Source organism: Eschrichtius robustus, chromosome 3 (genome assembly GCF_028021215.1).
Source record: "Eschrichtius robustus isolate mEscRob2 chromosome 3, mEscRob2.pri, whole genome shotgun sequence".
Lineage (NCBI taxonomy): Eukaryota > Metazoa > Chordata > Mammalia > Artiodactyla > Eschrichtiidae > Eschrichtius > Eschrichtius robustus.
Genome location: NC_090826.1, coordinates 20,213,748 through 20,239,480, shown reverse-complemented (window position 1 = coordinate 20,239,480; position 25,733 = coordinate 20,213,748). Strand labels below are relative to the sequence as shown.

General features: G+C 54.9%; 1 protein-coding gene across 2 annotated transcripts; it reads right to left on the bottom strand.

The window, feature by feature from the left end:
* Positions 1-1,245: 1,245 nt before the first annotated feature.
* On the bottom strand, positions 1,246-25,363 carry LDLRAP1 (low density lipoprotein receptor adaptor protein 1). 2 transcript variants are annotated; one of them, XM_068539191.1, is made up of 9 exons: positions 25,192-25,363; positions 16,450-16,592; positions 15,519-15,631; positions 13,076-13,190; positions 7,684-7,756; positions 7,212-7,298; positions 6,546-6,676; positions 4,831-4,865; positions 1,246-3,279 (listed from the first exon to the last, which is right to left on the bottom strand). In XM_068539191.1, exons 1-9 carry the CDS (start codon positions 25,277-25,279, stop codon positions 3,135-3,137), a joined length of 930 nt encoding a protein of 309 aa, XP_068395292.1. In that variant the 5' UTR covers positions 25,280-25,363; the 3' UTR covers positions 1,246-3,134. The 2 variants fall into 2 exon arrangements, with proteins under 2 accessions (XP_068395292.1, XP_068395293.1); XM_068539192.1 differs by having other exon boundaries at positions 4,831-4,862.
* Positions 25,364-25,733: the final 370 nt, after the last annotated feature.

Genomic DNA, 25,733 nt, shown 5'->3' with positions numbered 1-25,733 from the left:
ATGGGAGAAGAAGAAAGGAGAGAATTTCTTAGTCATCTACCATCCACTCAGAATTCACAGCCAGTCTACCCGATGAGGGCTGATATCAGAGGTCTCCACCCCTGGGTTCCAGATATTTTTATGATCACTGTTTGAAAGGGACAAAGAGATAAATGTCCAAGGAGACCCCCACTGGAGCTTGAAGAGAGCGGCCTTTCTGTGTGGCTCTACAGGAGGCCACAGGCAGCATGACTGCAGACGTGGCTCCCGGGGGATCAGGACGTGGCAGAGTCAAGGGCCACAGAGATCCGAGTCTGGGCTGTGGTCTGTCAGGCACTGGCAGCAGTGCCTGCAGCCTCGGTTCCTGCAGCAGGAAAGGGAGCCAGTACCACGGGGCTCAACAGGAGCGCCGCGATGAGCTAGAGTTGAGAGCCTGGCACGGCCTTGGGCACAGACGAAGAGCTCGGTTAACGGTAGCCCGCGTTATTATCAATTTTACTTTGACTTCCTTACATGTATTTGGTCCAAATTGCCGTTTGCTTTGAGATAAGCTTTGAGCCATCTAAGTACATCACCAACAATATGATAACTGTCACCCGAATCTCACAAAACCCAGGGAAGCAGAAAGGGTGGTGATTGTTGTACCCTTTTCCCAGATGGGGAAACTGAGGCTCAAGGAAAGAAGTGACTGATCCAGTGTCACAGCCCCAGGTGGCAGAGCCAGAGCTAGACCTCGGGTCTCCCAAGTCACGAAAACACACTTTCCTCCACCCCCCCACCCTAGTCCCCAGTCACACCCAAGCCACACGTTCTGAGTCCACATGGACAGGGAGGGTGTCTGGACTGCTGTCCCCAGCACTGAATCCCAGGCCTGGTTTGTGTTTAGCACAAAGTCTGGCAAATGAATAAATGTCATGGACTCATTTGAGAATGTGATGGAAATGAGAGACACCATCCCCAAGAAAAATGTTCGTGTGGCCACACGCATAATGTACATTTCAAGGGGTCACAGACCCTGGTTAGGAGGCCTTGACCTAGGTTTTCAGAGGCCTCTCCAGTGCTGAGCTCACTAAGCTATCCAGAGATGACCTCATCACACAACCTATCTGCCTGGTGGAAAGGGGGCCCTTTGGCTTCATCTAGGGGATCACAGACCATTATCCCCCATGTCTGGGTCTGTGGCCACCACTGCTCCAACCACCCAGGGCAGGGGCTGCCCAAGGCCACACTCCTACGTGGCCACCAGGACACTCCATGCAAGTGCTCTTTGTATTTCAAAAAGAGAACATTTATTACTTATTTTTTTCCTCATTAGAACTTCCTTTACAGCAACACAAAGTAAAGCACAACAAAACTTATCTGTAGACACAAGGGGAGCACACTGACCACTGTTGGCCAGAGACCAGATGAAGGCCCCATGGAGACTCACACAAACACAGCACAGCCTTTCTCAGGGCTCCTGGACCCTCGTGCCAAGGGTGGCCCGTGTCAGGCCCAAGCCCTGCTGCCTCACGACAAATACAGGGGCTGATACCAAGGAGATCTGGGGTGGGCAGCGGGGGTGCAGGAGCTGGGCCAGGGAAAGGAAGTTATCCTCACATTGTGATAAAGGCAATCCCACCCCACCTCTCACCCAGGCACTCCTGTCTCTGTGTTTTGATTCAGATGCTTAGATACGTAGATTCTAAGAAACGGTGTGTTTCCTGGGCTGGTGAAACCTGCTCCAACTATCACCAGAGACTTAAGCTTGGTAAAGCCAGGCCTGGGAGGCACCTGAGGATGAAGAATGTGCTGGCGGCTTTGCTGGGAGCCCCATGGGGGTGAAAGGGGAGGAAGGGAGACTCTGAAGACAGGCTGCTGCTGGTATGTCCCCGACCTGGGGTCGGAGCATCAGGAAGGAACAGCATGATGCTTATGAAGTTTGGTTTTGTTTCACCCTCTGAATTAGCAGACTTCAAACACTTCCATTTTCACAGAAGTCAACAGCGAGATAGCCAGCAGGGCACACAGGCTCATGCCAGTTATGTGAGTAAAGGCACCAGATGGTTTGTTATGAAACACATTTTGGTCGGAAAATAGCTGGGGCTTTTTGGTTCCTGGGAGGGCAACAAAGCTAGAAAAAAGGAGGTGTGAGTTGTGAGAGGTGTGGGTGAGAAGGCAGCTTTGGCACCAGATCTGGGTTCTACTCTTGACTCTACCCCTTCCATGCATGTGGTCTCAGTTTCCTCATCTAGAAACTGGCAACCAAACATTCGCAAACAAATCTAGGTGTTAGGTTTCATGCACTATCTCAGGAAGTATGGGGAGGTGGGGCTCAGACCGAACAGCAGCGCGGGAAAACCTTCATCCCCGTGGAGGGGGAAGGGCAGGGTGGGAGCTCTGCAGGAGGCGGTCACACGGATGACCCCACGGTCGCAGGCAGACTCCGGGAGCCCAGGGCAGCCAGTTACACCGGTTCCAAGCACTGATGGGGACTCTGGGCCTCATCTCTCGGAAGAAGGGCAGAAAGAAAGCTCTACGCAACGAAGCACCATCGAGGAGCTGGGGGCCACACCTGCTGTGCATGCTTTAAAGTGCCTGCCACGTGTTGTCTTTGGTCAGGGGCTGCCCCTCTGTCTCTGAGAGCCCCCAGGGCCAGAAGCCCAAGCCCCGGCCCGCTGGGCCCCCCACGGAAGGCGGGCTGGATGTCACAGTCTTCTCCCGAGGCTGTGTTGCCCTCCTGTGCTCAAAGGATGACAGAAATGAACGATCCGACTACTTTCAGTAAGGAGCAAGGGCACCTCCAGGGAAATCTGGGCCCTTGAAGAGAAGGGACGAGAAATGCTTTGGTCACCATCCTGACACCCACGGTGGAGCAGAGCTCGCTCAAGAGAGGGCAGAAAGCTGGTTATAACACTGAGCTGGTGCCTGATGCAAAACCAGCTTCTGAGTTGAACCAGGAGTCACTGAATAAATATTCAAGGCATCTTTCAGTTCTTAGAGAAAGAACGGGGTTAAAAAAGAATCTCTACTTCCCTCTGCTTGACTGGCTGCAGCTCTGATCTGCAGACTGACAGCGCTGCCGACTGAAGGACAGTGGCTGGGGGTCCTGGAGCTGGCCCCCGCCCCCGACGTGGGTGGCTTTGGTTTGTCACGTGTCCTGCCAGCCCCAGGCCTCAGAAGTTGAAGAGGTCGTCCGGCTCGGCGCCACTGCTGTCAGGCTTGTCCCAGTCGACAGGCGAGAGGCACTGGGCGTAATGAATGTCCTGTGCTGTCAGTCCAGTGTCCAGGACCTGAGGGTTCGTCCGAGACTGGGCAAGCCTGGAAGGCAGAGCTGTGTGAGCTGGGGGCCCAGGCAAGGGGCTGGCGGGACCCCGAGGAGCCGGTCCAGCCTAGCCAGCACCAGGGTCAGAAGTGAGAGGACGTGGGTGGGAAAACGGCAGGACACACGGCCAAAGAAGCAAGACCCGGATGTCAGGAGAGGTGGAGCCTCTAACCAGAGAGCCTACCCTTGAGGGTCAAGCGGCTCAGAAAACTGTGGGGCAGGCAGTGGCGTTCCCACCATGGAGAGGCTGGGGCACCCACACCGTCCACAGCTCCATCAGGAAATGCCAGGAAAGAGGAGAAAGGGCAGCGCTGCCAGGGCAGAGACGGGCATGCGTGGGAGAGAGCCTGGGGCAACCATGGAAGACCACTGGCTTTAACTATGTTCAACACAGTGCTGTTCACAAAGTAAATTCAAAAAGGGGCACAACTGCATGTACCAAGAATAGGGAGAGTTAAATAAATTACGGCCCATGTCCTTAAAAGAACATGAGGCAGTCAGTGAATGAGGTGTTTACAAGGAGTTTTTAACAGCCTGGAGAAATGCTCCTGATACACCAGGAGTAAGTGAAAATCAGGATCCCCAAATGCAAATATGACGAGCTGATCAATGCAAAAAAATGTATATGGATAAGATTAGCGTGAATTAAGCCCCAAAGTCAGGGCTGTGGGATTATGGGATGGTGTTATTTCCTGTTTAACGCTTTGCTGATTTTCCATGTTGTTCATTAAGGGCACAAGACACTTTAGTAATCTGGAAAAAGCGAATGAAAGATTTCCTTCAAACAAGGGGGTTGTAGTCAGCCAGAGAAGCTGGGAAGATGGTAAAAAGAATCATGAAGGGGCCACACACGCCGCTCCCCCGACCTGGGCTGGGTCGAGAGGTTTCCACTGGCTCTGGCAGGAAGGGGATGGGGAAGCGGGGGAGGGCTGTAGGGGGCTGCTGAGGGTCCCAAGGGAGAAAGGAAGGCCTGGCTGACCAGGGCCCAGTGCTCGGAAGCCTGAGCTGCCCGGGCCTCTCCTCAACCAGCCTTCTCGGTGGCGTGTCCCCAAGCTGAAGGTAGCCATGGACAGAGATGGCCCCTGGGAAAAGGGGAAATGCCACCAGCCTCTGGTTAGACCAAATATCTCCTAATGGGCCTCACATCCCTCCTCTACGTAATGCTCCATGGGCTTAATTAAACACTGCCTTCTCCCTGCCCCTTTCCATAAATGCAAAACCTCTGGAAGGAACAAAGCCTGCAAAAAAGCCCATTTTTGAAGGCTACACCAGGTGTAGGAAGAGGAAGCCAACCTGAGCTGTGGTGTGCTCAGTTCAGCTCAGCCTGTGGTAGAGCGGCCACAAGGAATAGCTTTTGATTCAACAGCAAGAACTTTCTGGCAGACCAAGCCAGATAGTGAGCTCCCCAGCCCTGGAGGTATCTGAGTTGAGATTTTTGCTCTGGGGAAGGTCAGAGTTCACATTCTAAGACATGGCAAAGGGCCCTGGAGACCAACCCCCAAGTGCCAGGTCTCCTCCCCCAGCACCAGGAGCCCAGCTAACATTACCTTGAAAATGCTTCATCCAGGCCATCATCCAGCTCCTTGGGGAAAACAAAGCAGGAGATAAGAACCCTCAGAGGGGGAGCCCGTGCTCAGAGCCGGGGCTTGTCCCAGCCCTGGGTAAGCTATAGGGACATGGCGCACAAGCATAGGAGTCTGGTGGGCGCCTAGAGGAACAGGCACAGGCAGGCCTTCCACCTGGCTACTGCCACCAGCATCTCAGCACAGGGACCCAAACCTGGGATGTGGGACAGGAGAAAGGGCACCTAGGTGCCTAAAGACATGGGGGTTCAATTCCCAGCTCTGCCACGACTCAGCAACACCTTAGGCAAGTCACTGCTCCTCTTTGAGACTCAGCTTTTCCTTCCACAAAATGAGGGGGTTGGACCGGACGATCTCTACAGCTGTCAAATTCCAAGAGGGAGGATGGGAAGAAGGTTTTCTTGCTTTCATCCACGTTCAGAAGCTGAGCCCAAAGTGCAAGCTCACAAGGGATAGCTGACGGCAGGAATGCCACAGCCGAGGTGGGAACACAATGGGCAAGGCTCCCTCCACAGCCTCCGGGAGGGCGGGCAGGTGGCAAGGCTGGCTCCCAGACTGCAGAGAACAGGCTCACAGTGCCTGCCTGGGGGACACTGGGTGGCCCCCAACAGGCAATGGGATTTGATAGGTTTTCAAATCCATCAATGTTCCAGATTTTTAAAATTAAAGAGACGTGCATAGCACAGGGAGATCAGCTTGATGCTTTGTGACAACCTAGAGGGGTGGGATAGGGAGGGTGGGAGGGAGGCTCAAGAGGGAGGGGATATGGGGATATATGTATACACGTGGCTGATTCACTTTGTTGTACAGCAGAAACTAACACAACAGTGTAAAGCAATTATACTCCAATAAAGATAAAAAAAAAGATCTTGCAAAAACGTAAAAAAAAAAGAGACATGACAAGTAAAGTAACATGTCATTCTGCAATAGATCCTGGACTAGAAAAAGGATATCTCCACAAATGGAGAAATGTGAATCAGGTCTGTAGATTATATAAGTGTTGCATAAATGTTAACAATTTTGATCTTTGTAACATGGTTATGTAAGATGTTAACAATTGGGGAATCTGTACGAAGAGGAACAGGAATTCTTTGTACCATTTCTGTAATTTTTTTTATAAGTCTGAAATTATTTCCAAATGAAAAAAATTTCTAATTTTTTAAATAAAAAAATTATGTTCCTCTGGGAGATTCTGCAGGCAGAGGTCATCATCATCAATGAAGAAGTGAAAAAGCTGAGACAGAGAGAGGTCAGAGTGCTTGCCCCGGGTCACAGAGTGAGTCAAGGGCCAGGCTGCCTGCCTGAGTCTCAGGCTTCTCGTTCAGAGGGCCGAGGGGGAGAGGCTTCAGGAGCCAAGTGCCCATGCCGAGAACAAGGGGGCCTTTGGCTGGTCCTGCAGTGGGCAGAGCCATGGATGCACAGGCCAAGAGGCCAGGCATTGTGAGGAGACAGCTGTGCTGGGAGCCAAGCCTGTTGGGGGCGCAGCCCTAGGTTCAAAGGGGACATTGTTCATCCCCTACCCTGGGTGTGGCTGCTGCTAGGCTGGGTCAGGCCCTCCTAGAGGCCTGCAAGTCACGGGTGCCAGGGCCTGCACCCTGGAGCTGCCTTAGGCCTCATCCAGGGATCAGGCCGAGGCTCACTGGATCCTTGGGGGGTCCTCAGGCCACACGACCACTCACCCAGACAACGCTGCTGCTGTTTAAGTCTTGAGGTCGCAGTGCCTCGTCCATGTGAGTGGTGTTAGCGCTGACCGCGGACAGCGGGGCCTTGGCTGTCTCTTCCAAGTCCAGCAGGTTCCCAGTGGCGACCACTATGAGGGGTTAGGTGCGTCAGGAGGAGAGGAGGTCCCTGTCTCCCAGCCCCATCTCTTGGCCCCATCCTGGAGCCTCCTGGGCTACCCTGGTCCTCACTCCCTCCTTGGGCATGGCCTTTCCAGGCCTATCACCCAGACCACCCAGAGCCCCACCCTTGCACCTCCCGAAGCAGCTGGACAGCTGCCCATAGGGTGGGAAGCTCTCTCCCACTCATGGTTTAGGCTGAAACCCATATTCACAACAGGTATTAAGTTTTTTAAGAGATCACACAACAAGATGTAAAGTGTATAGGGAGAGATGTATACACAGATTTATATACCTGTATAGAGACATATCTGGAGGAACATGCACCAAAACAAGTAATTTTTCCCCTTTACCTGCATTTGCTAATTTTCTATAATAAACAAGCATTATTTATTTAACAACAAAACAAAGATAAAAACCCAGGAGTTTACCCCAGCCCAGGAGGGAGGTGGACCCTCTGGATGAAGGGCCCCGTGCCATGCAGCCCCTCCCCCGTCCAAGACTCACGGCTCTTCAGCGAAGGGGTGCTGTCTCGACAGCCCCCACCCAGGATGTCCCCTCCGTCTTGGCTGGTTTTCTCCCTCTTCTCCTTCTCTGTGGGACCAAGGCACAGCGCGTTGGAGCCCCCGACCCCAGCACTCCATCCCTAGCCATCACTGGGCAGGGGGTAGGCTGTGGCCAATCTCAGGGGGCAGGTGTTAGGTCTCCAGAACGGGGAAAAGAAACTTTGCATATTTCATTTAATCCTCACAAGGACCCTGGGGGAGGGAGACAACTGTTCCCAATTCTTCAGATGGGGAAACTGAGACTCGGAGGTGAAGGGGCCTGTGCAAAACCACAAACCAGATAGGTGATGAAGCTGACGATCAGTCCAGGCCTGACTCCAGAGTCTTTACCATCCTCCCCACCCCTACTGCTCTGCTGGTCTTCTTCAACGCCCCTGTACACCCCACCCACCATGTCCACAAACAAGACTCACCTTCCCTGGATACCTGCCAAAACTCAAAGGCGACTTTGAAGGCCTGGGCTACTGTGAGGGTGACAGCCTGGGCCTGAAAAACAGGAAGTGGGGTCGGGGGAGGGGTACAGTGTTAGGCAGGTAAAAGCAAGTCTCAACTGGAGGCCCAGGGACTCCAGGCCAGGCCCACCCTGGCTGTCCCAGGCTCTGGAATGCCTGATGGGCGGAGGCAGAGTCCTGGCCCCTCCCACATCACCAAAGCAGATGTAATGAGGCCACACCTTCCCCAGGCAGCTGGGCCCCATCTTCACTACCTGGAGCCCAGCCAAGATTCCCACGGGTACTCCAATCCCCACCTTGGCAATGGCTATTCACCTCTACTTTTTTTCCTTAGCCTTTGAGTTCCCCTAAATGCAATTAACTGTGAGGCTTATTTCCTCCGAGAAGTCCTCCCTAATTACCTGAGGACTGCACACAGTAACTTAGTCCTTAAAATGAGAGAACAGAAAAGCCAGAGTTGGAAAGGACCCCGCCACTGCCTGAATGAGCCACAGCTGGAGAGGCAAAGCTTAGACTCTGGTTACTACTATGCTGGGTCAGAGGGGCTTATAACTGAATGCCAGAAAGGTAGTAGGAGGCTTCTACATTTCCTGGCAGGAGCAATATGTCAATGAGGGCCCAGGGCAGAAGACTAAAACCATCCAGTGCCATAACCCACCTGTAAAGAAGGGCCACACCTTGTCCCTCAACCCCTGGGGGACTCCCATCTACTCCTTCAAACCCAACTCAAATGTCACCACCTCTCGCACGTCACGTCACGTCGCAGGCACTGGGCTCCCACATCCCTGCCTACTTCTCTCTGGTGTCACGCATATGAAAGTGTCACCAGCTCACATGCCTGTGTCACCCCACCTGGGTGCTCCCTGAAGGCAAGCATCGACTCTGAACACCCCTGATTCCCAGAGCCCTCCAGGGGTGTCTAGGATGTTGGCTGAATTGCATGTGCCCGGGGGCAGGTCTCCTGAGGCCTTACACTCCAGCCAGGACCTACCCTTAGCCCACCTTCAACTCAGCCCTTTCCTCTCTGATTCCAGTTCAGGGTTAATCAGCTCAGCTTCTGGGAGTGGAAGTCCCAGAGCTCGCAACTGTAGCCGGAAGCAACATGTAGCCTCCTCTGCAAGCTCGGCCTGGGGAAGAAAGCGCCAGACTCTTTCAAGTGTACAAGTTCAGGCCTAACCAGCCTCAGCCCCACTCCCTTCGCCTCAGCCAGACAACTCAATTTAATTGAGAAATGAATCTGTGGCTACTGCCTTTAAAAATTTTTTTAAATTTAAAATCCCTAAACAAGCTGACTGAGCCATGCCAATTAAATTTCACGAAGTATAAAATCTCATTTGAATGTCTCTGTCATTTACATTTTTGATGGAAGTACGGGTGCTTTATGGCAAAACTTAAATATGGTAATTAAGTATGAAACTCTTCACAGCTGTTTACAATTTAAGCTGTCACGTCTGGATCAAGTTTAATAGACCCAGTTACCATTGAGAATTGCCCATGAAATAAAAATATGGGCTAATTACCAGCCAGAGTCAGATCGCTATACGCCCAAGCAAGGGCTGGTCACCCAGTGTGGCAGGGAGATGGGAACGCCATTATTTTTGCCTCCAGGAAATCTGAGGGCACAAGCCTGACACTGTTTTTGCATAAATCTGCTTGTTCATTTGCGTACATCCCCGCCCTTTCACCCTGAAGTCCCGAGCTGCAAGTTAAACCAAATATAACTCAAGATGCAGATGCATGCAGGTGACTGAAAGCCCAGGCTGGGCAGAGACTGGGAGGGGGTGGGCCCCGTTTTCCTGGGCGACTGCAGGAATCTGGGCACTAGCGATGGAAGGACTGCTCAGGCCTGCCCACCGGAAAGCCCTCCTTGACTCCGCAGGCCAGAAACCTGCCCCTCCTGAGTGCCTCTGGCCTGTGGGTCTGTCTTATTACCCTGACCAGGTACTGCCTTGCCCAGTTTTTCACGTCCCTGTCTTGTTCTGGGTAACCAGGCTGTCAGCTTCTCACGGAGACCAGGTCTAGCTTAGGGCTGCAGACCTGGGCCAGGACCCCGGAATCCAGGACCCCAGCCAGGTTCTCAGACCAAGTCGGGCTAGGTGCCCTGTACAGCCCTGCTGCCCAGAAGCATAAATCACTGCACAAAAGGATGACCTGAGGAATGCCAGTGGCCTGGGAGGGAGAATAGCCCTGCCGCACCCGACCCCAGGTAGAATTAGGGAGTCCACCTGTACTGCAACCCTGGGCTCCCCACCGATGCCAGCAATGGCACCTTCACTTCAGAGCCCAGAGGCTGAAGTGCTGGCTGAGGCCTCCCAGGTGAGCAGATGGAAACATTTCTTTGTACAGAACCTTATCCTGGCCATGCCCAATAGAAGCCACAGGGAAAGAGAAGCCAGGTGGTTGGGCTGCCTGAGCTGAGCTAAACTGGTGGGTGACCCAGAAAGGGACCCATTTGCCCCTCAGTCTGGGTGGGTCCTAGGCTTCGTGCTCATTCAGGCAGCCCAGCAAGGAAGGGTGGGGATGTGGAGACTCTGGGCCCTTGGCCAAAACGACTGAGGGCTACGTCAGCATCCAAATTCAAGGCTCCCCTGAGGTTGACTCTACCTAGCCATCCACCCAGGCTCTGGTGACATCTGAATCCCCAACCCCCAATCATACCACTTCATTTTGCACCTCTGTGCCTTTGCACGTGCTGATTCCTGTGCTAGAGTGCACCCACCCCCTCACCACCCTGCCCCATTTTTCTTGGCCTGGCAAACTCCTACTTACTACTCATCCTTCAAAGCCCATCTCAAAATGTCTCCTTCTCTGAGAACTCTTCATGTGCCACCTCCAGAGTGACTTAATAACCTCCACCTGAGAACCAAGCTCCCTGTATGCCCGTTACTGAATCCCGGCTCTTCTCTCCCATTGCCTCGTTCGCATCTTCACGGCCACCCTGGGTCCCCAGTGCCCGACACAGAGCTCAGCCTGGGACAGGCAGCAGCAAGAATGTGGAGGGACCTGCCAGCAGGCAGGATGCGGACCGAGGCGCCCATTTCACCTCCTGCCTCCTCCTCAGAAACGTCCACTCCGCCCTGAGAGTCTCAGGGTCTCCAACGTGGCCAGACCATGAGGCCATAACACACTGGCAGCTTGGGCTCAGCTGAGGCCTTGGGAGCCACAAGGACACTACACGCATCAGGTGGTCTACTGACATCGCCCTGGGCTGGGCTGTCTCTCCAAGGGGCCTCCCCAGGGCTCCCTGAAATGGGGAGGCCAGGCGGGAAAGGCTGGAGATGGACAAGCCAATATCCAGCCGCTCCTGATACAGATGAGAATGGGCCAAGAAAAGCGAAGAGTCTGGGCCCTGGGTGTCCAGCAGGAGCCCGTCCCTCTGCCCGATGGCTCTGCTGTCAGCACCAAGCAGTGGCTGGCTGTTTTCCCCAGTACCTGACCTCTTGGCCTGGGGCAGACTGGTTTTGTTCAAGCCTGTCTAAAGTCCTCTGGCCCAAGGCCAGGCTCCCTTAGCCGCTGGGCCAGCATCCACTTTCTTTTACCCCCGACCTCCCCATCCCAGAGGAAGCCTCTACATGTTGGGAGCCCCTGCACTGCAGCAATGGCTGAGAGCCAGCTGCCCCTGCCCAGTGCCTGCTCTGGTCAGTGGGGAGGAAGAGACAAACAATGGGGACATAATGAGCTTGTTCTGTGGGAACAAGGCTGTCACGGGAGAAGCCACCGCAGCTCAGGGACCTAGGGCATCATGAGGCCCCGGGTGAGTGGCTGGCGACACCGAGTCTGCAGGAAAGAAACAAGGTGCAAAAAAGAAACTGAGACCTTTCAGAACAACCCTGGAGGTCACTGAGGTGACCTCCTCATTCTGTTGATGGCATGCAGCCCAAAGAAGGTCAGGGTCTTATGCACGGTCACAGAGGATCAGGCCCCTGGTCTGTCTCCTCCTACAGTGCTCCTTCCACAAGACCTGTGGTAGGCTGAATCGTGCTCCCTCCAGCCCACCCCACCCCCGGTAAGATGTCCACATTCTGATCCCTAGAACCTGTGAATGTTACCATACATGTCAAAAGGAACTTTGCAGATGTGATTAAGTTAAGGACTTAGGGATGGGGGATTATCCTGGATTACCCAGCGGGCCCAATCACAAAGGGCCTTATGAGAGGGAGGCAGGAGGGTGAGAGTCAGAAACAGCAATGTGATGACAGAGCAGAGAGGGAGACTGGAAGATGCTCCACTACTGGCTCTGAAGTTGGAGAACAGGACCCTGAGGGGTAGCAGAAAGCCTGGGCGGGGCGGGGGTCACTTTAAGACTGTGATGTCCTGGATATGTCCTTGATGACATGGGGAGGGGAACGGATTCTATCTCCTTGGCTATAAGGACCATAGGGCACAGGAACTGGGGCTCTGGGCTTCGTACACAGAGGTTAACAGAGGCCAATACTAAATCAATAAATGTCGGGAACCTCCTTACAGGGCGGATGCTCAGACCTTGGGGGCCTCAGAAACAAAAACTTCAATGCCAAAGGCTGACTCACTCCAGCTGCTTGCCACGAAGTTCAAGACAAAAGCCCAGAGACCACTGAGGTCCAGCTCGTCCCAGCTAGCTGTGTCAGGGTGGCCTGGAAATGGGGTAAGGGACTCCTGGCTCCTCACAGTCATGCAGGAAGAGGAGAAACGTGGGTTTAGACCCTCTGCTAGCTAACGGCACCCTCTGCTAGATGACAGCTAGCCACATCATCTTCAGCAAGAGAGCTGACCTCTGTGAGGCTGTTTCCTCATTAAAAATAAAAATAAAAACAATGAACGTAGTTACAGCGCCCACCTTGCAGAGTTGTTCCGAGAAATAAATGAGACGGTACCTTAAAGATTACCACTGAAACAGGCGCAGAGTAGGTACCAAAATATGGCCATTTCCCTCCCTTCTCTGGCCACAGCAAGCCAGGTCCTCTGAGGGCCCTCGCCTTTGCCTTTCACACTGGGTACCTCTGATCACCAGTCTCTATAGACTAATCCCTATAAGGCCCTGCACCTTATAGTGACAGGAGACCCCCCCGCCCCAGATCTCAAATCCATCAAATCACATTATAGAGAGGAAGCGGCTCAGGGCACTCACTGGGAACGAGGGCTTGTCGCTGCCCACAGGCCAGCCGAGGGCAGCCCATCCTGACAGGTGGCCTACCTGACTGTAGCCCTACACGGTGCCCTCAGCTCTCAGCACCCACTTGAGGTTGCCAGGGATTTCATACTTTCTTTAACTGATGTCACCTTTGGGTCCTGCCTTCCCCCCAGTCAGGGCCCACAAGGCAGGGCTGCCAAGACGAGGCTAGAGCCTGCCCAAGCCCAGCCCCTCCCCACTGACCATCTTCCGCTTGGTGCAGAGGAAAGCGTGGCACTCAAGATTCTCGTTGTGCTGGCTCTGTGCGATGTATGCAAACACTTTGTCATGCATCTTGTCTGCTGTGCAGTAGGAGATTCTGAAAGGCAAGTGGCAAGTGTCACCAGACTCCGGCACAGGGGCCTGACCACATCCCGAAAGCCCCTTAGAGCATCTCCTCTGAGTTCCAGAAAGCCTGCCATCCCACTCCACCAGGGTGGGACTCTGGGCCTAGCATCCTGGGCCATCCATGGGGTGCGGGAGAGTGGGGAAACCCAGGCTAGGCAAGAAGGAGTGGTGGTAAAGACTGGAGGAAGGGCTTCCCTGGTGGCACAGTGGTTAAGAATCTGCCTGCCAATGCAGGGGACAAGGGTTCGAGCCCTGGTCCGGGAAGATCCCACATGCCGCGGAGCAACTAAGCCCGTGCGCCACAACAACTGAGCCTGCGCTCTAGAGCCCACGAGCCACAACTCCTGAGCCCGCGTGCCTAGAGCCCGTGCTCCGCAACAAGAGAAGCCACCGCAATGGGAAACCCGCGCACCACAACGAAGCGTAGCCCCCGCTCACTGCAACTAGAGAAGGCCCACGTGCAGCAGTGAAGACCCAACGCAGCCAAAAAAAAAAAAAAAAGACTGGAGGAAGGGCACATCCCCCTCTACTGAGTCACATCCGAAAATAGTAGTAGGTGAGCCCTTACTGTACACCAGGCAACGTTCTAGATATCACCTCACTGAATTTTCAGAACTGCCCTCTGAGATGGGTTCTAGTACTATCCCCACTTTTCAGGTGAGAAAACTAAGGCTAAGAGTCTCAGACCACCAGGCTAGTTTCCGGAGGCCGTAACCACTGCCATGCTGCCTCTTAAGAGTTTGTGCTAACCAGCTGGAAAGGGGGGCAGGACACTACCCTGCCCACAGTGCCCTTCACCTGAGTGTCGCCCACCTGCCCTCCCTTTGATCACACACCTGCGCACAGGTCAGATGAGTTACAGGCCCATCTCTCCCAGGGTGACTGAGACTACTGACAGCTTCTCTTAGAGCCGTGGCCAGGGGAAAAGGAGCTGGGAGTAGGGGGGGGGGCCTAGGAGGGAGACACAGCAGCTCCCTCCTCTTGAAACACCCTCTCCCCCCTTGTCTGATCCCTCCCTGCTGCCTCCAGTCATCCTGGGAATCCCAATCAGGAGAGGAGCTGGCAGCCCAGAGGTGGGACAGGAGCTCAGCAGACTCCCTCATCTCATGCGGCCCCAGTTTCAATCACAGGCATTGACAAAGGGATCAGCACCACTTAAAACCTCCAGGTGGGCAGAGGGAGGGGGTGCCAGGTTCCCAACTGCCTCTTCTCCAACCCAGGGGATCCAGCCTCCTGTCCTAAATGCCCTGGGTCTTCGGTATCAATCAACTAGATCCTGCTATTTTTCAAGCCCCAGCAAGGCGCCACCTCCCGTGAGAGGCCCTCCCAAGTTTCCCCAGGCAGGCCTCTCCTTCTCTGCCCTCTTGGGACACACTTATACTCTATCTCCCATGTCCTCTGCTCCATCCCCTCCTAGACTGGAAGCTCCTTGAAGGCAGGGGCTGGGTCTGATTCCTCACCTGGCACAGACCTCATCAGAGCAGGTACTTGGACACCAGCTAGAAACTCTAAAACCACCCCCTCAACACACATCCACCCCCCCCACAAACCCCAGTACTGGCTTTGCTCCAGCCAGCTGAGCCACCTGCTTGGAGACAAGGCAAGAGAGTGCAGGGACGAGTGGCCTGATAGAACTCTGGCCTCGGTGTCCTGGGCGTAGCTCGGTCACTTCTCACCACGTGGCCTTGGGCAATTCACTTTCTGGGTCTCAGCTACCCCACCTGGAAAATGGACCTGAGCTGCCTGTCTCTTCCAGCTCTGAAATCTTACAACTGACCAGCTAAGAGAGAGGCGGGGACAGCCCGAGGCTCCAAGGGCCAGGCCTGTGGCCCTGTGAACAGCGCCCACCTCCTACAGAGATCATCTACACTCTGGCCTCAGACTCTGCCTGAGGCCTCCCTGGCCTCTCTCTCCCATTTCCGCCTGGCCAGATGTCCAGAGCTGAGCTGCTGCATTCCCAGCGAAAAAAGCAGTGACTGCGCAGCTCTCTGCTCCAAACCTGACTCAGCAGCACACTTGAGGGCTGGGGTGGGGGGCAGGGGTGTCCCAGGCCGGCTGCAACTAGTGATAATGGCAGCAGCAACTGCCATTTAGCCACATGCTCACTGTGAGCCAGGCGCTGGGCATCCAGGGCTTCATAACCGCACAGCAGGCGGGATCTGTTTCCAACCCCACACACAGAGGAGGAAACTAAGGCCCCAAGGTCACCCAGATAGGAAGTGGTAGAGTCTGGATTCAGACAAAGCACTCCATCCACTGCCCCGAGCAGCAGAGTGAATGTGCGCAACGCTGAGCGTACCTGTAAATGGACACGTTCTCAATGAGCTGGCTGGTGGTGCTGTCGGTCAGGATGATCCCCCGTGGCGACACCTTGAGAGTCACCTTCTGCAGCTTCTTCCCACTGGCCTTGGCCTTGGGGCAGACGTGGGTCAGAGGAGCCTACCTGCCTCACTTGGGACCCACCCTCGTGGGCTACACCCAGCTGCTCTAAGCCCCAGACGCGAGGCCCACGGGAGGCCTCACCTTAGGTGACTGGCAGACATGATGGGGAAGACAATTCAGCCAACACCTTCTTCTAATAAAAACAGGGACAAGTGTCACTCACTGAGTACCCGCTGTCTGCCAAGCACGGGACCTCGAGTCATCCTCACAGGCGGCAGGGCTTTGCCTCAGGAGAAAACGGGCTCAGAGGGGTTAAGGGAGTTGCCCAAGGACACACAGCTAGGAGGGACCTCAGACTTTGAGGGCTGAATGCGCTATCACAGCCCAGCAGGATGGGGACTCCACGCTCCACCCACCGTACCTGCCAGAGCCTGAGCAGAGGGGGCCGAGACCACCAAGAGAGGTGGACTCATAGGGCACACGCTCACTCAGAGCTGGAGAGGAAATCCAGTCCCTCAGGCCACAGGGCAAGTGGCTGGGTGCCAGCAACCCTCCCGCTATCCCTCCCTGGCACTAAGTTACCCACCCCAGGCCGGTGGCCTGAGCTGAGGGAGGGGAGGCTTAGAGAGGCCATGGCCACAGCAGCTGGAGAGGAGGGCACTGACTGGACCCTGTCAGCCCAACGGCTGCCCTCTCGAGTCTCTAAGCTGGACGCAGGGGGGCGCAGGGGCAGGGCAGCTGCAACACATTCAGTCAGGGTGATACGCAGGGGATGAGTGCTGTCCCCCGACCCCCAGAAGGAGCTACCCCCTCCTCGTGCTCCCACAGCCCGCCCTGACTGGGCTCACCGTGGCCACGATCCTCTTGACAGCGGCGGCCGACAGCTCCTCACCCTTGGGCTGCTCCACCAGCGTCATGCCCAGGTACTTGAGGCTGAAGAGCATGCCCTCGAGCAGTGTCTCCCGGGTGTCTGTCCAGTTCTCGGGCAGCTCTGGGCAGAGGAGGATAGGCGCTCAGACCCCGCCGGGCAGGGCCCACCACAGCGACAGCGCCTGCAGCCCCCGTCTCCTAGGAAGACCCAGCAGGGACACTGGGGTCCCCCCATCCATCATGACTTTTATCTTTAATAAAGGACTAACATTTTCTAGTATGTACCAGGCACCATGGTAGGAAGCGTTACATAAAATCTTCTCATTGACCCTCATGAGAACCTACGAGGCAGACACTTTTATCATACCCATTTACAGACAAAGACACTGAGGCCCAGGGAGGCGAAATCACATGACCAAGTCCACAGAGCCAGCAAGTGCAATAGCCAAGAATCAAACTCTTATATTCAAGTCCAAAGCCCAAACTCTTAACTTCAACGTTAACACTTGCTGAGGGCAAACCATGCCATTTTCTTATTGAATCTTCAACGCAGCCTGGGGAGATGGGTATTATTCCCACTTTACGGATTAGGAAACTGAGGCTTAGAGAGGTGAAGTCATCAGGCAAAGGCCACATACAATGAGTAAAGGGTTGGAGTCAGAATTCAAAACTGGGTGGTTCCCATGGCCCCAGCCTGGCCTGCTTTCCTCCATCTGCACAGCCACAGAGACCAAAAGGTAGGGAGGAGGGGGACCAGGAAAGAGACAGCAGCCCAAGGAGGGCGGGCGTGGGGTAAGGCTTTGTGGGGAAAGGGGGAGGTGACTGCTCAAAAAACATCATATGAAGGCCACTGAATCTGGAAGACCTGGGTTCAAATCCCAGCTCTGCTTCCCCCCACCTGCATGGTCTTGGGGAAGGCCCCTCTCCTCTTTGAGACTAATAATGCCTGGGCTACAGCAATGGCACACAGCAGGACACATGGGAAGGATCCTCTGAAAGCTCTGATCACGACTAAGGTCAGGAAGGTTGGGAAATGAGGGGATGAGCCTGGCTTACTGGGTGGTGAAACAGACCAGGAGGGAGAGTTGGAAAGAGGCCTCCATTTCACCCCACCCACGTGAGAGAGGGCCCTGAGCAGGCAGAGGGACAGGAGGGGAAGTGTGGTCTTCACTGTGGGAGGGGTCACACAAGAATTCACAGGAGTACCTCGTCCCCCAAACTGAGACCCAGGTGAGCAGGAATTTGTTAACCTGTCATCCAGAGCCTGGCATGCAGCTGGCATTCCTGAGTGAAGGAACCCAGACAACCCCAAGGCTTTCAGGCCTGCAATGCCTCCAACCCCATCCTCAGCTCTGGACCCTGGACCACTGCCCTCCAGCCTCTGCCCTTAGGCCTCCACCCCACATGAAGCCAGCCCCCACTGAGAAGACCCCAAAGTGACCCCATCCTCTGTCCCATCAACCATGAGTCTATTTCACTTGATCCTCCAAAGAGAATCAGAAAGTCCCCGAGGTGTCCCAGTCCTGGGTTTGGTGATGGGAACCCTGGAGCAACTCAGACATGGGCCTTGCTCTCAAAGAAACCAAGAATGTTGCCACCATCAGGGCAAAACAGAGCTACAGTAACAACAAAGCAGCAGCTCTTACCATTACCTCTAACACTCACGGCTACCTTGCAAGCTGGCATTCTTTCATTCCCATTTCACAGAGGAGGAAACTGAGGCTCAAAGGACAAGTAATTTGCCAAATTAGTTGTCTATTTGACACTTAAAGCCCAAGTTCCTAACCATTAGGCAAACGCTATTTTGCCATGAGGCAAACTACCCTCAGTTTAGCAAAAGGTCATGGAGAAGTTCCTAGAGGCAGAGGTATATCCCCCCCCCGTAATTCTTAATTCCTGAGGCTTCCTCTCTGTAGGTAGATGCCTAGACCACCACTTTCAACCCGATATTCATCTAAGCAAGGATGGCAGACTATGTGCTGCCATGCCTGTCGCCTGTGTCCTTGGCAGACATTGCTAATCAACTGCAGCCCTATTCCCTCTGATTTAAAGGCTTTGAACTGTTTCTCAAAAAAAGGCTCCTGGCTGGCAATACCAATCCATCAGGGGTGGCCTTGCTCATCTCATTAACCATCCCTGCCCCACGGCAAACATCCTTCCTCTCCCCATTTTCATGTCTTCTCTCTCCCATTTCCGCCAGCTCAGCCCTTTCCTGGCCCCTCTCCAAAACCACTTCCGCTCCCTCCATTCCGAAAGGGCCAAAGCTTGCCAAGGTCACAGACGACCTCTTTGCTGTCAAAACGTTCCCCAGTCCCCCCCTGACCTCTGAAATGCTTGGCATTTTTCTGCAATCCTCCTTCCCTAGCCTGACCCTTCCCCTCTTCTATGGCCTCCTGGAAGAGAGCCCTGGTAGACTGGTTGCCACTCATCAGCCTCAGAGGCCCTCTGCCCGACCTCCTCACTTGACAGATGATAAAACTGAGGCCCAGAGAAGGATGGGACTTGTGCAAGGTCACACAGCAATCAAAGGGACCCCAGCTCCCAAACCACTACTGGCAACTCCCACAAGGACTGTTGCGAAGTGATAGGTTGCCCAGCCTCGTCTCCCCCACAATATCCCTGCACGCAAGCACACGCACACACACATGCACACGCACACACATGCAGGCGCGCACACACAGCAGAGGTTCCAATCAGACACAGCTTCTTCCCATGACGTAACATTTACTTTCCCACTTCTGTGCCTTTGCTCAAGGAGCTCCCTCTACCAGAAATGCCCTTCCCTTTGCTTGATTGAAACCCCTCACATCCAGCCTCCTCCAGGAAGCCTTCTTTGAGGCAGTATAGCCTAGTGGTTAAGAGCAAGGGCCTTAATCCTAGAATCCACTGAGTGAGCCCGAGCAAGTTAATTACTTTCCCTGAGCCTCAGCTGTCTCTTCTATAAAGTGGGAGAAGCAAAAGTCTCCAGCTCACAGGGCTGTGGTGACCCTTTGATGAGATAATAACACAGGATAATGAGACAATAAAATGTAATGTGCTTAGCCCAGGGCCCCACCCATGGTTTTGCCTCCTGGGGCCTGTTCCTCCTGTCAGGGGTTTCTCTGCCCCTCCTGAGCATGGATCTCCTTCTCTTCCTCCCACAGCCATATCACCACCACCAAGCAGCTGCCTGCTGTGTGTTTTCCTGTTGAAGGACTGCCGTGCACGTCTGCCTCCCCCAGGAGCTAGTATGGAGAAGGCGCATCCCTGCTCAGTGCTGCTGCTCTGTCTCATTCTACTTCTCCCTGCCCCTCCCAGGCCCAGCAGAGATCCTCCTGCCCCTCCAGGGAACCCTGCCTCCGCGCCTATACTTCTGGGCATGATTCATCTCTTCAGTGAGGTGTAAGTTCTCTCACACCCCATACCCTCCCTGAAGAAACCAGAACCAAATAGCACTCAATAAAGACAGAGGTAGGGTTCACTGCCACACTGGCCCGGTCACCATCCAGCCACCTCAGATAGGCTGCAGGCCACATGCTCCTTCCCAGGAGGAGCCCAGGGTTTCAGGAAGAGCTCCCGGAGGCCCCCAGGCAAATACAGGCCTGAGTCCACAGCGCTGTTCCGGTCCTGGTTATTTTTGGCCCTGTAGTGGGTAATGACTGCACTATTTTAACTTTACGATTTTACAGATGACCTGCTGTCAGAATTAGCTGGGGATGGATGGACCATACGCCCAGTCTAACTTGTAGCTGCAAACATGTACTCTTTCCTTATTAAGCGGGCCCCTGCCCAGGAGGCAGAGCTCTTGTGCCCTTGTGCCCCTTCTGCTGCCCTGGGAGACCCAGCCTGGCTGGTGCCTGGAACATCAGAGCTGCAGCCAAACCCATGGGCCAGGGGGGAACCTCCAGCAGGGGTCCTGGCCTCCAGCCTCCTCCAGCCTGGTGGGGAGATGGCCTCAGGAGCCACAGAGTGACATCTCAAAAGAGGACCCAAGCTCTGCTGTGACCTGGAGTGTGGCTGCTTCTCTAGGCCACAGTCTCCTTACCTGACAAATGGGCTCAGGCCTGCAGGAGTGTCATCAGAAAAAGGTTTAGCATGTGAGAAGTGCTAGGCAAATTTGAGAAGTTGTTAAGACTATCAAAAGAAAATGATAATTTAAAAAAGGTAATTCCCTGCGGTCCAGTGTTTAGGACTCTGCACTTTCACTGCGGGGGCCCGGGTTCAATCCCTGGTCGGGGAAATAAGATCCTGCAAGCCATGGGGCACGGCCAAAAAAAAAAAAAAAAAAAAGATAATAGCAGCAGCTACCATTCCTAAGTACTTACTTATACTGTAAGAGAAAAATATGCTGTCAGGGTTAAAATGATGAGGTCTGGAGACGGGCTGTGGGGTTCATAGTCACTCTACCTCCCTGGTCCTTGGTTTCCTCATTTAAAAATGGGGACAACAACTGTACCCACCCTATGGGGTTGTTGTGAGGATGAAACTAGCATACACATGAGGTGGGCTTAGAACGGTGCCTGGTAGATACCGAGTGTGAGTGTTGTGTCATTACCAAGGGTCAAGTGCAAAGAGCTTTAATGTGTACATAGCCATTTGCAGTACTTTATGAGAAGAGTCAAGGATATATTAGGACTCCCATTTCACAGATGAAGACGCTCAGAGGTGTCTGGCCACGACTCATAATCCACAGTGCTGGGCCTTGAGTCCCATAGCTGTGCTCGTTGCCCTCTCCTGCAGCCCACCAAGCCCTTTCCCATGAGCAGGGCCAGGCTCGGGATCACCCAGGAAGAATGGGTATCCTGCCCTGGAGGCTGCCCGAAAGGAGCGTCTGGCTCACTTTCAGTGGGCGGTGGGTGACCTGACTCCTTCAAGCCACACGCCCCTCCCTCAGCCGCCAGACCTGTGAGAAGCAGCGTCCCAGCCTCCAGTTAAATGTCCCTTGCACTTGCTGTTCCCTCTGGCTGGAATGCTGTTCCCAGATTCCTCCCTCCTTGTACTGTATTCATATGTGTGTTCACACCTCCTCCGAGAGGCCTTCCCTGACCCCCTGCACTGACACTCTCAGTGCCCCACCTTTATCTCCTCGGTGGGTACCATTTCCACACACGCCACCTGACACGCCACTCTCTGGCTGCCGGAGACTCAGAGGCCCACGCGGGCTGGGGCAGAAAGAGCTCCTGTTCCCAGCAGCCCCACTCCCACCACTGACGGGAACTGCCCCGCAAATGGAGTAACTGCTCCAGAGCTCCCCACAGGTGGCGTCCCAGCCGCCCACAGTGGAAACTGGCTTCATGTTGTCCACTCTTTGGACTCCTTTCCCTTCTCGCTTCTCCTAAGAACATTTCCTGGGATCTCGTCCCAAATAAGTGACTTTACTCAGATCCCTATCTCAGCATCTGCTTCTAGAAGAACCCAAAGACACCACCCATCATTTCCTCACCCGCTTTATCTTTCTCCTCTTGGCGTCACCACCACCCACAAGCACCCCACTCATCTCCACCCTGGTCATGCTGTCTACCTCCTCCCCCAGAGGGCTGGCGCTATCCGAAGAGAGATGGACGCATTCCCCAGACTTCCCGACACCTCTATCAGTGCCCGACACACAGTCAGTGCTCAATACATATTATGGTTTGGGGTTTATCTATATTTTTCATTATAAACATTATAAATAAGGACGAATAGATCTTCCGTCCCCCGCCTACCACCATGAACCAGCTTTGTTGAAACCTGCACCTCAGATTTTTTACCCATTCTCATGGAGTTCTCTGACAACCCCTGGAGGAGCCCGAGGGTCAGAGGGACTCCTCTTGGAAATAAGGGTACTGAGGGGCCAGGGTGAACCACCCTTCCAGGCAGCTGGAAGAAAGGAAAACCCAGGCCAAGGACTGAGACAGAATATTTATGGTTCCCAAAGAGATGGGGGAAAAGCCATGTGTGGGAGAAGGAGAGAGCCCTCCTTCAAAGTCAGCACTAACTGGGAGACACGGGGCCGTGAGGTTCAGGGCAAAGAAGGCTGTCTGCTGCTGGCTTTGCTCTGGGACCTCAGGCAAGTCCTTCTCTGGGCTTCAGTTTCTCTGCAAATTAAACAATGATCATGCTAATCCCAGCTGAGGACCTTGAGGGGTGAGGAGCGAGTCACAGCCGATAGCGGGTATCAAATCTAACCTTGTATACGCCAATGTGTATAAAATGGATGACTAATAAGAAAAAATAAATAAATAAAAAATAAACATTAAAAAAAAAAAAACCTCTAACCTTAACTCCAGTGGCTTCAGTCTGGCCCCAAAACTCAAGCACAGGGCTCAGAGCTTCTTGAGGGTTGGCTCCAAGGCCTGGCTGGGACACCACCACAGGCCAGGCTGCCCCAGCACTTCCACCCCAGACACACCCCATGGCTTCGCTCTCTACTTGTGGCCACCACTGTCCTCAGGGGCTGCCAGCCCTGCCCCAGTCACTCCCGTGGCCAGAGTCCATGAGGCCACACTGGTAAGACCCCTGGGCTACAGATTTGCAGCTGGCTCTTGGAAGCACTCTGTCGGGGCCAGTGACTCCACTTCCCTGAGCCTCAGGCTCCTTTATCTGAGAAATGAATCTAATAAGAATCCCTGCTCTGTCACCTCAGAGGAGCAAAGGCAATAATGGAAGCAAAAACACTATGTAAAAGGTAGAGGGACAAAAGCAGTAGTTACCATTTATTGAACTTTTTCTCTATGCCAGGCAAAACATGATTTCAGTTAACCTGCACCCCCCCAAAAAAATCTGTGGTGGGTACTCCTGTTATTAACAATTTACAGATCAGAAAACTGATTTAATAACCAGGGACAGGTGGGGATTCGCCCTTGCTTATTCTGGGTCCAGAAGGCTCCAGGATGGCACTCTGGGCTTACTGGGGTCTGCCTAATAGGAAGGGGCCTCTCCTCTTCTTTCCTCCACAGACGTAGACAGGCTCTGAGCCCCCAAAACTCTTTCCACCACATTAAGTATCAGGTTGAAGGTCCACATGACAGGCAGCGGGAAGGGGAATGGGGGAGAAGGAAACCACCAGTTAGGTGCCAGAAGGAAGTGTTATTGTCAACAACCTTCTCAACATCCCTACTGGGTTAGAATTGTTATGTCCATTTTGCGGATGAGGAAACTGAGGTTCAGAAAGGACAAGTGACTTGTCCAACATCAGAGCAGGCAAGAGAAACTCTTTTCCACCATCCAAGGTGGCTAACTCTCACCCTTCCCCATATTGAGTGAGGGATACCAAGGGAAGGGGGGCTCCTAAGTTTCCTTCCCTTGCCCAGAGCCCCACCCCCCTCCTTTATCCCTAGAGAAAACTGCAGGGTTCCCCCACTGCAACAAGCCGTCATTCTCAGTCCTGATCAAATCCCACAAATATTTAAAGGAGCTATTTTGGGAGTCAATAAATGTGGGAGATGGGTGCATCCCTGGCCTAGTCCAGTCCTAATGGTCTCTGATCCCACCCCTACCAGTTGACACCAGCCCACGTTCCCAATGCCAGTCTTGTCTTGGTTTAGGAGGCAGGCACAGCTGGAACCACAGAGCCAGGCAAGAGGCGGGGCAGGGCAGGCTCCCTAGGCCCAGACACGCTGGCACTCCTGGGCCTCTCCTGGGCCTAGCAAACTAGGGCTCCCCTGGCGGAGCCCTGGAAGGCCAAGAGGGAAGGGGGTGGGGTGTGACTGTACTGACAGCGGCTTCCTGGTGCCTGGAAAGGCCAGGGTCCCAGGCGGTTGGGGCATGGGGGGCAGTATGCAGGAGTCCTGGCTTTGGCTCCATATCTACCAGGAAGGCTTGAGTGACCCCAGACAAGCCCCTCCGTTTCTCCTCGTGAAAAGGGCCGGGTTTCTCAGGCCTCAGGGGAGGGTGCCAGGTGACGGGTTCCCTGAGAGTAACTGGAGACAGGGAGAGGAGGGGGAGCTGGGTGAGGTTCCTCCCAGGCTCCCAGACGCCCCTGGGAGAGGTGGCGGCAGAGTCTGCCATTCGCCCGGGCGCCCAGGGACATCAGAAGTTCAAGCGGGGAGGTGCGAGAAACAAACAGGTTTCAAAAATAGCCAGGAGGCCGGCCTTGGCACCACCTGGACCCAGCCAGAGGAGGGGACAACGGGGTCTAGATGGGCCGGTGTGTGGCAGGTACCTCCCAAGACCCCAGGTTGAGCCTCGCCCCCAACTTCAAGTAGGTACCTGCAAACCCGGGCTCACACTGAGTCGGTTTCTGGGCGCCCGGGAGTCAAAAGGTGACCTCGTGGATTGGACTAGGGGAAGGGGGCAAGGGGGCTCCCGCCGGCCGCTGACCTCGGGGCCATAGTGCTGGGGTGCGGGATGGGGGTATCTTCCCAAGCCCCTGCCCCATGCCCCCTCCCCCGGGTACCGACGCTGAGCTCCTGCCTCCCGTGGCTGTCCAAAGAGGGGACGTGCTGGGGTCGCGCAGGTCTCTTCCTCTGACCTGCAACCTCCCTCCGACTGCAGCCCGCACCTTGGGACCCCGAGCTCCGGTTTCTTCCCCCAGCTTCTGCCCTTCCTCCCCAGCCGCATAGAATGGGGACGGGAGTAGGAACACAGCTTGACCCTCGGCGACCCCGAATCCCGCAGGGCCGGGTAAGGTCGCTCCCGGCCACAGGGAGCGAGTCAGGCCCTGCCTCTCCCCCCGCCCCCGGGGCTCTGAGGAGGAGGGTCCGTGCGCCCCGACCCCCGCCCGGCCCCCGCCGGGCCCCGGTGGTCGCGCACGCACTCACTCCGGTGCCGGCCGCCGCCCCCCCAGCTCTGCTTGGCGAGGCTGGGGCTCCTGATCAGCGCCCGCCCGGCGGACTTGAGCGCGTCCATGGCAGCTCGGGCCGCCGCCGCCGCCGCCGCCGCCAAAACTCCGTCAGGGAAAACTTTCCGCCGGGGCCAGGCGGCTCACGGGCTCCGCGCTCCTCCCCTCCCCGGCGCGAGGTCCGCGCCGACGTCCGCCGGGGCGGGGCGAGGGCCGGCCAGGCTCCGCCCCAGGCCCCGCCCCGCCCAGTCTCTGCCCCATTTCCCCAAGGCTGTCCAGACAAAGGACTCCCCTGAGGCAGCGAGCCGAAAGCCCTAGACGCCCCCTCTTTTCCTCTCTCTCCCCAAACCCCTTATTTCCCACCAGGTAGGAGGCTGAGGGTCGGAGAGCCGCTGCTCCCGCCGCGGGAGGCGCTGGGCTAGGATTTCTAGACAGCTGAAAGTTACTTGGAGACCATTTTACAGATGGGGAGACTGAGGACGGGAGAGAATGGGCTTGTCCAAGAGGAAGGTGATGCCCACT

What these genes read in the sequence shown, in the direction of transcription:
- LDLRAP1 (XM_068539191.1), bottom strand. Translation starts at nt 25,279, where the DNA reads ATGGACGCGCTCAAGTCCGCCGGGCGGGCGCTGATCAGGAGCCCCAGC. An exon ending in GAGAACGTGTCCATTTACAG is followed by an intron (nt 13,191 to 15,518) that starts GTACGCTCAGCG and finishes CTTGCCTTTCAG; the next exon opens with AATCTCCTACTGCACAGCAG. An exon ending in CTGGATGAAGCATTTTCAAG is followed by an intron (nt 3,280 to 4,830) that starts GTAATGTTAGCT and finishes TCTGCCTTCCAG; the next exon opens with GCTTGCCCAGTCTCGGACGA.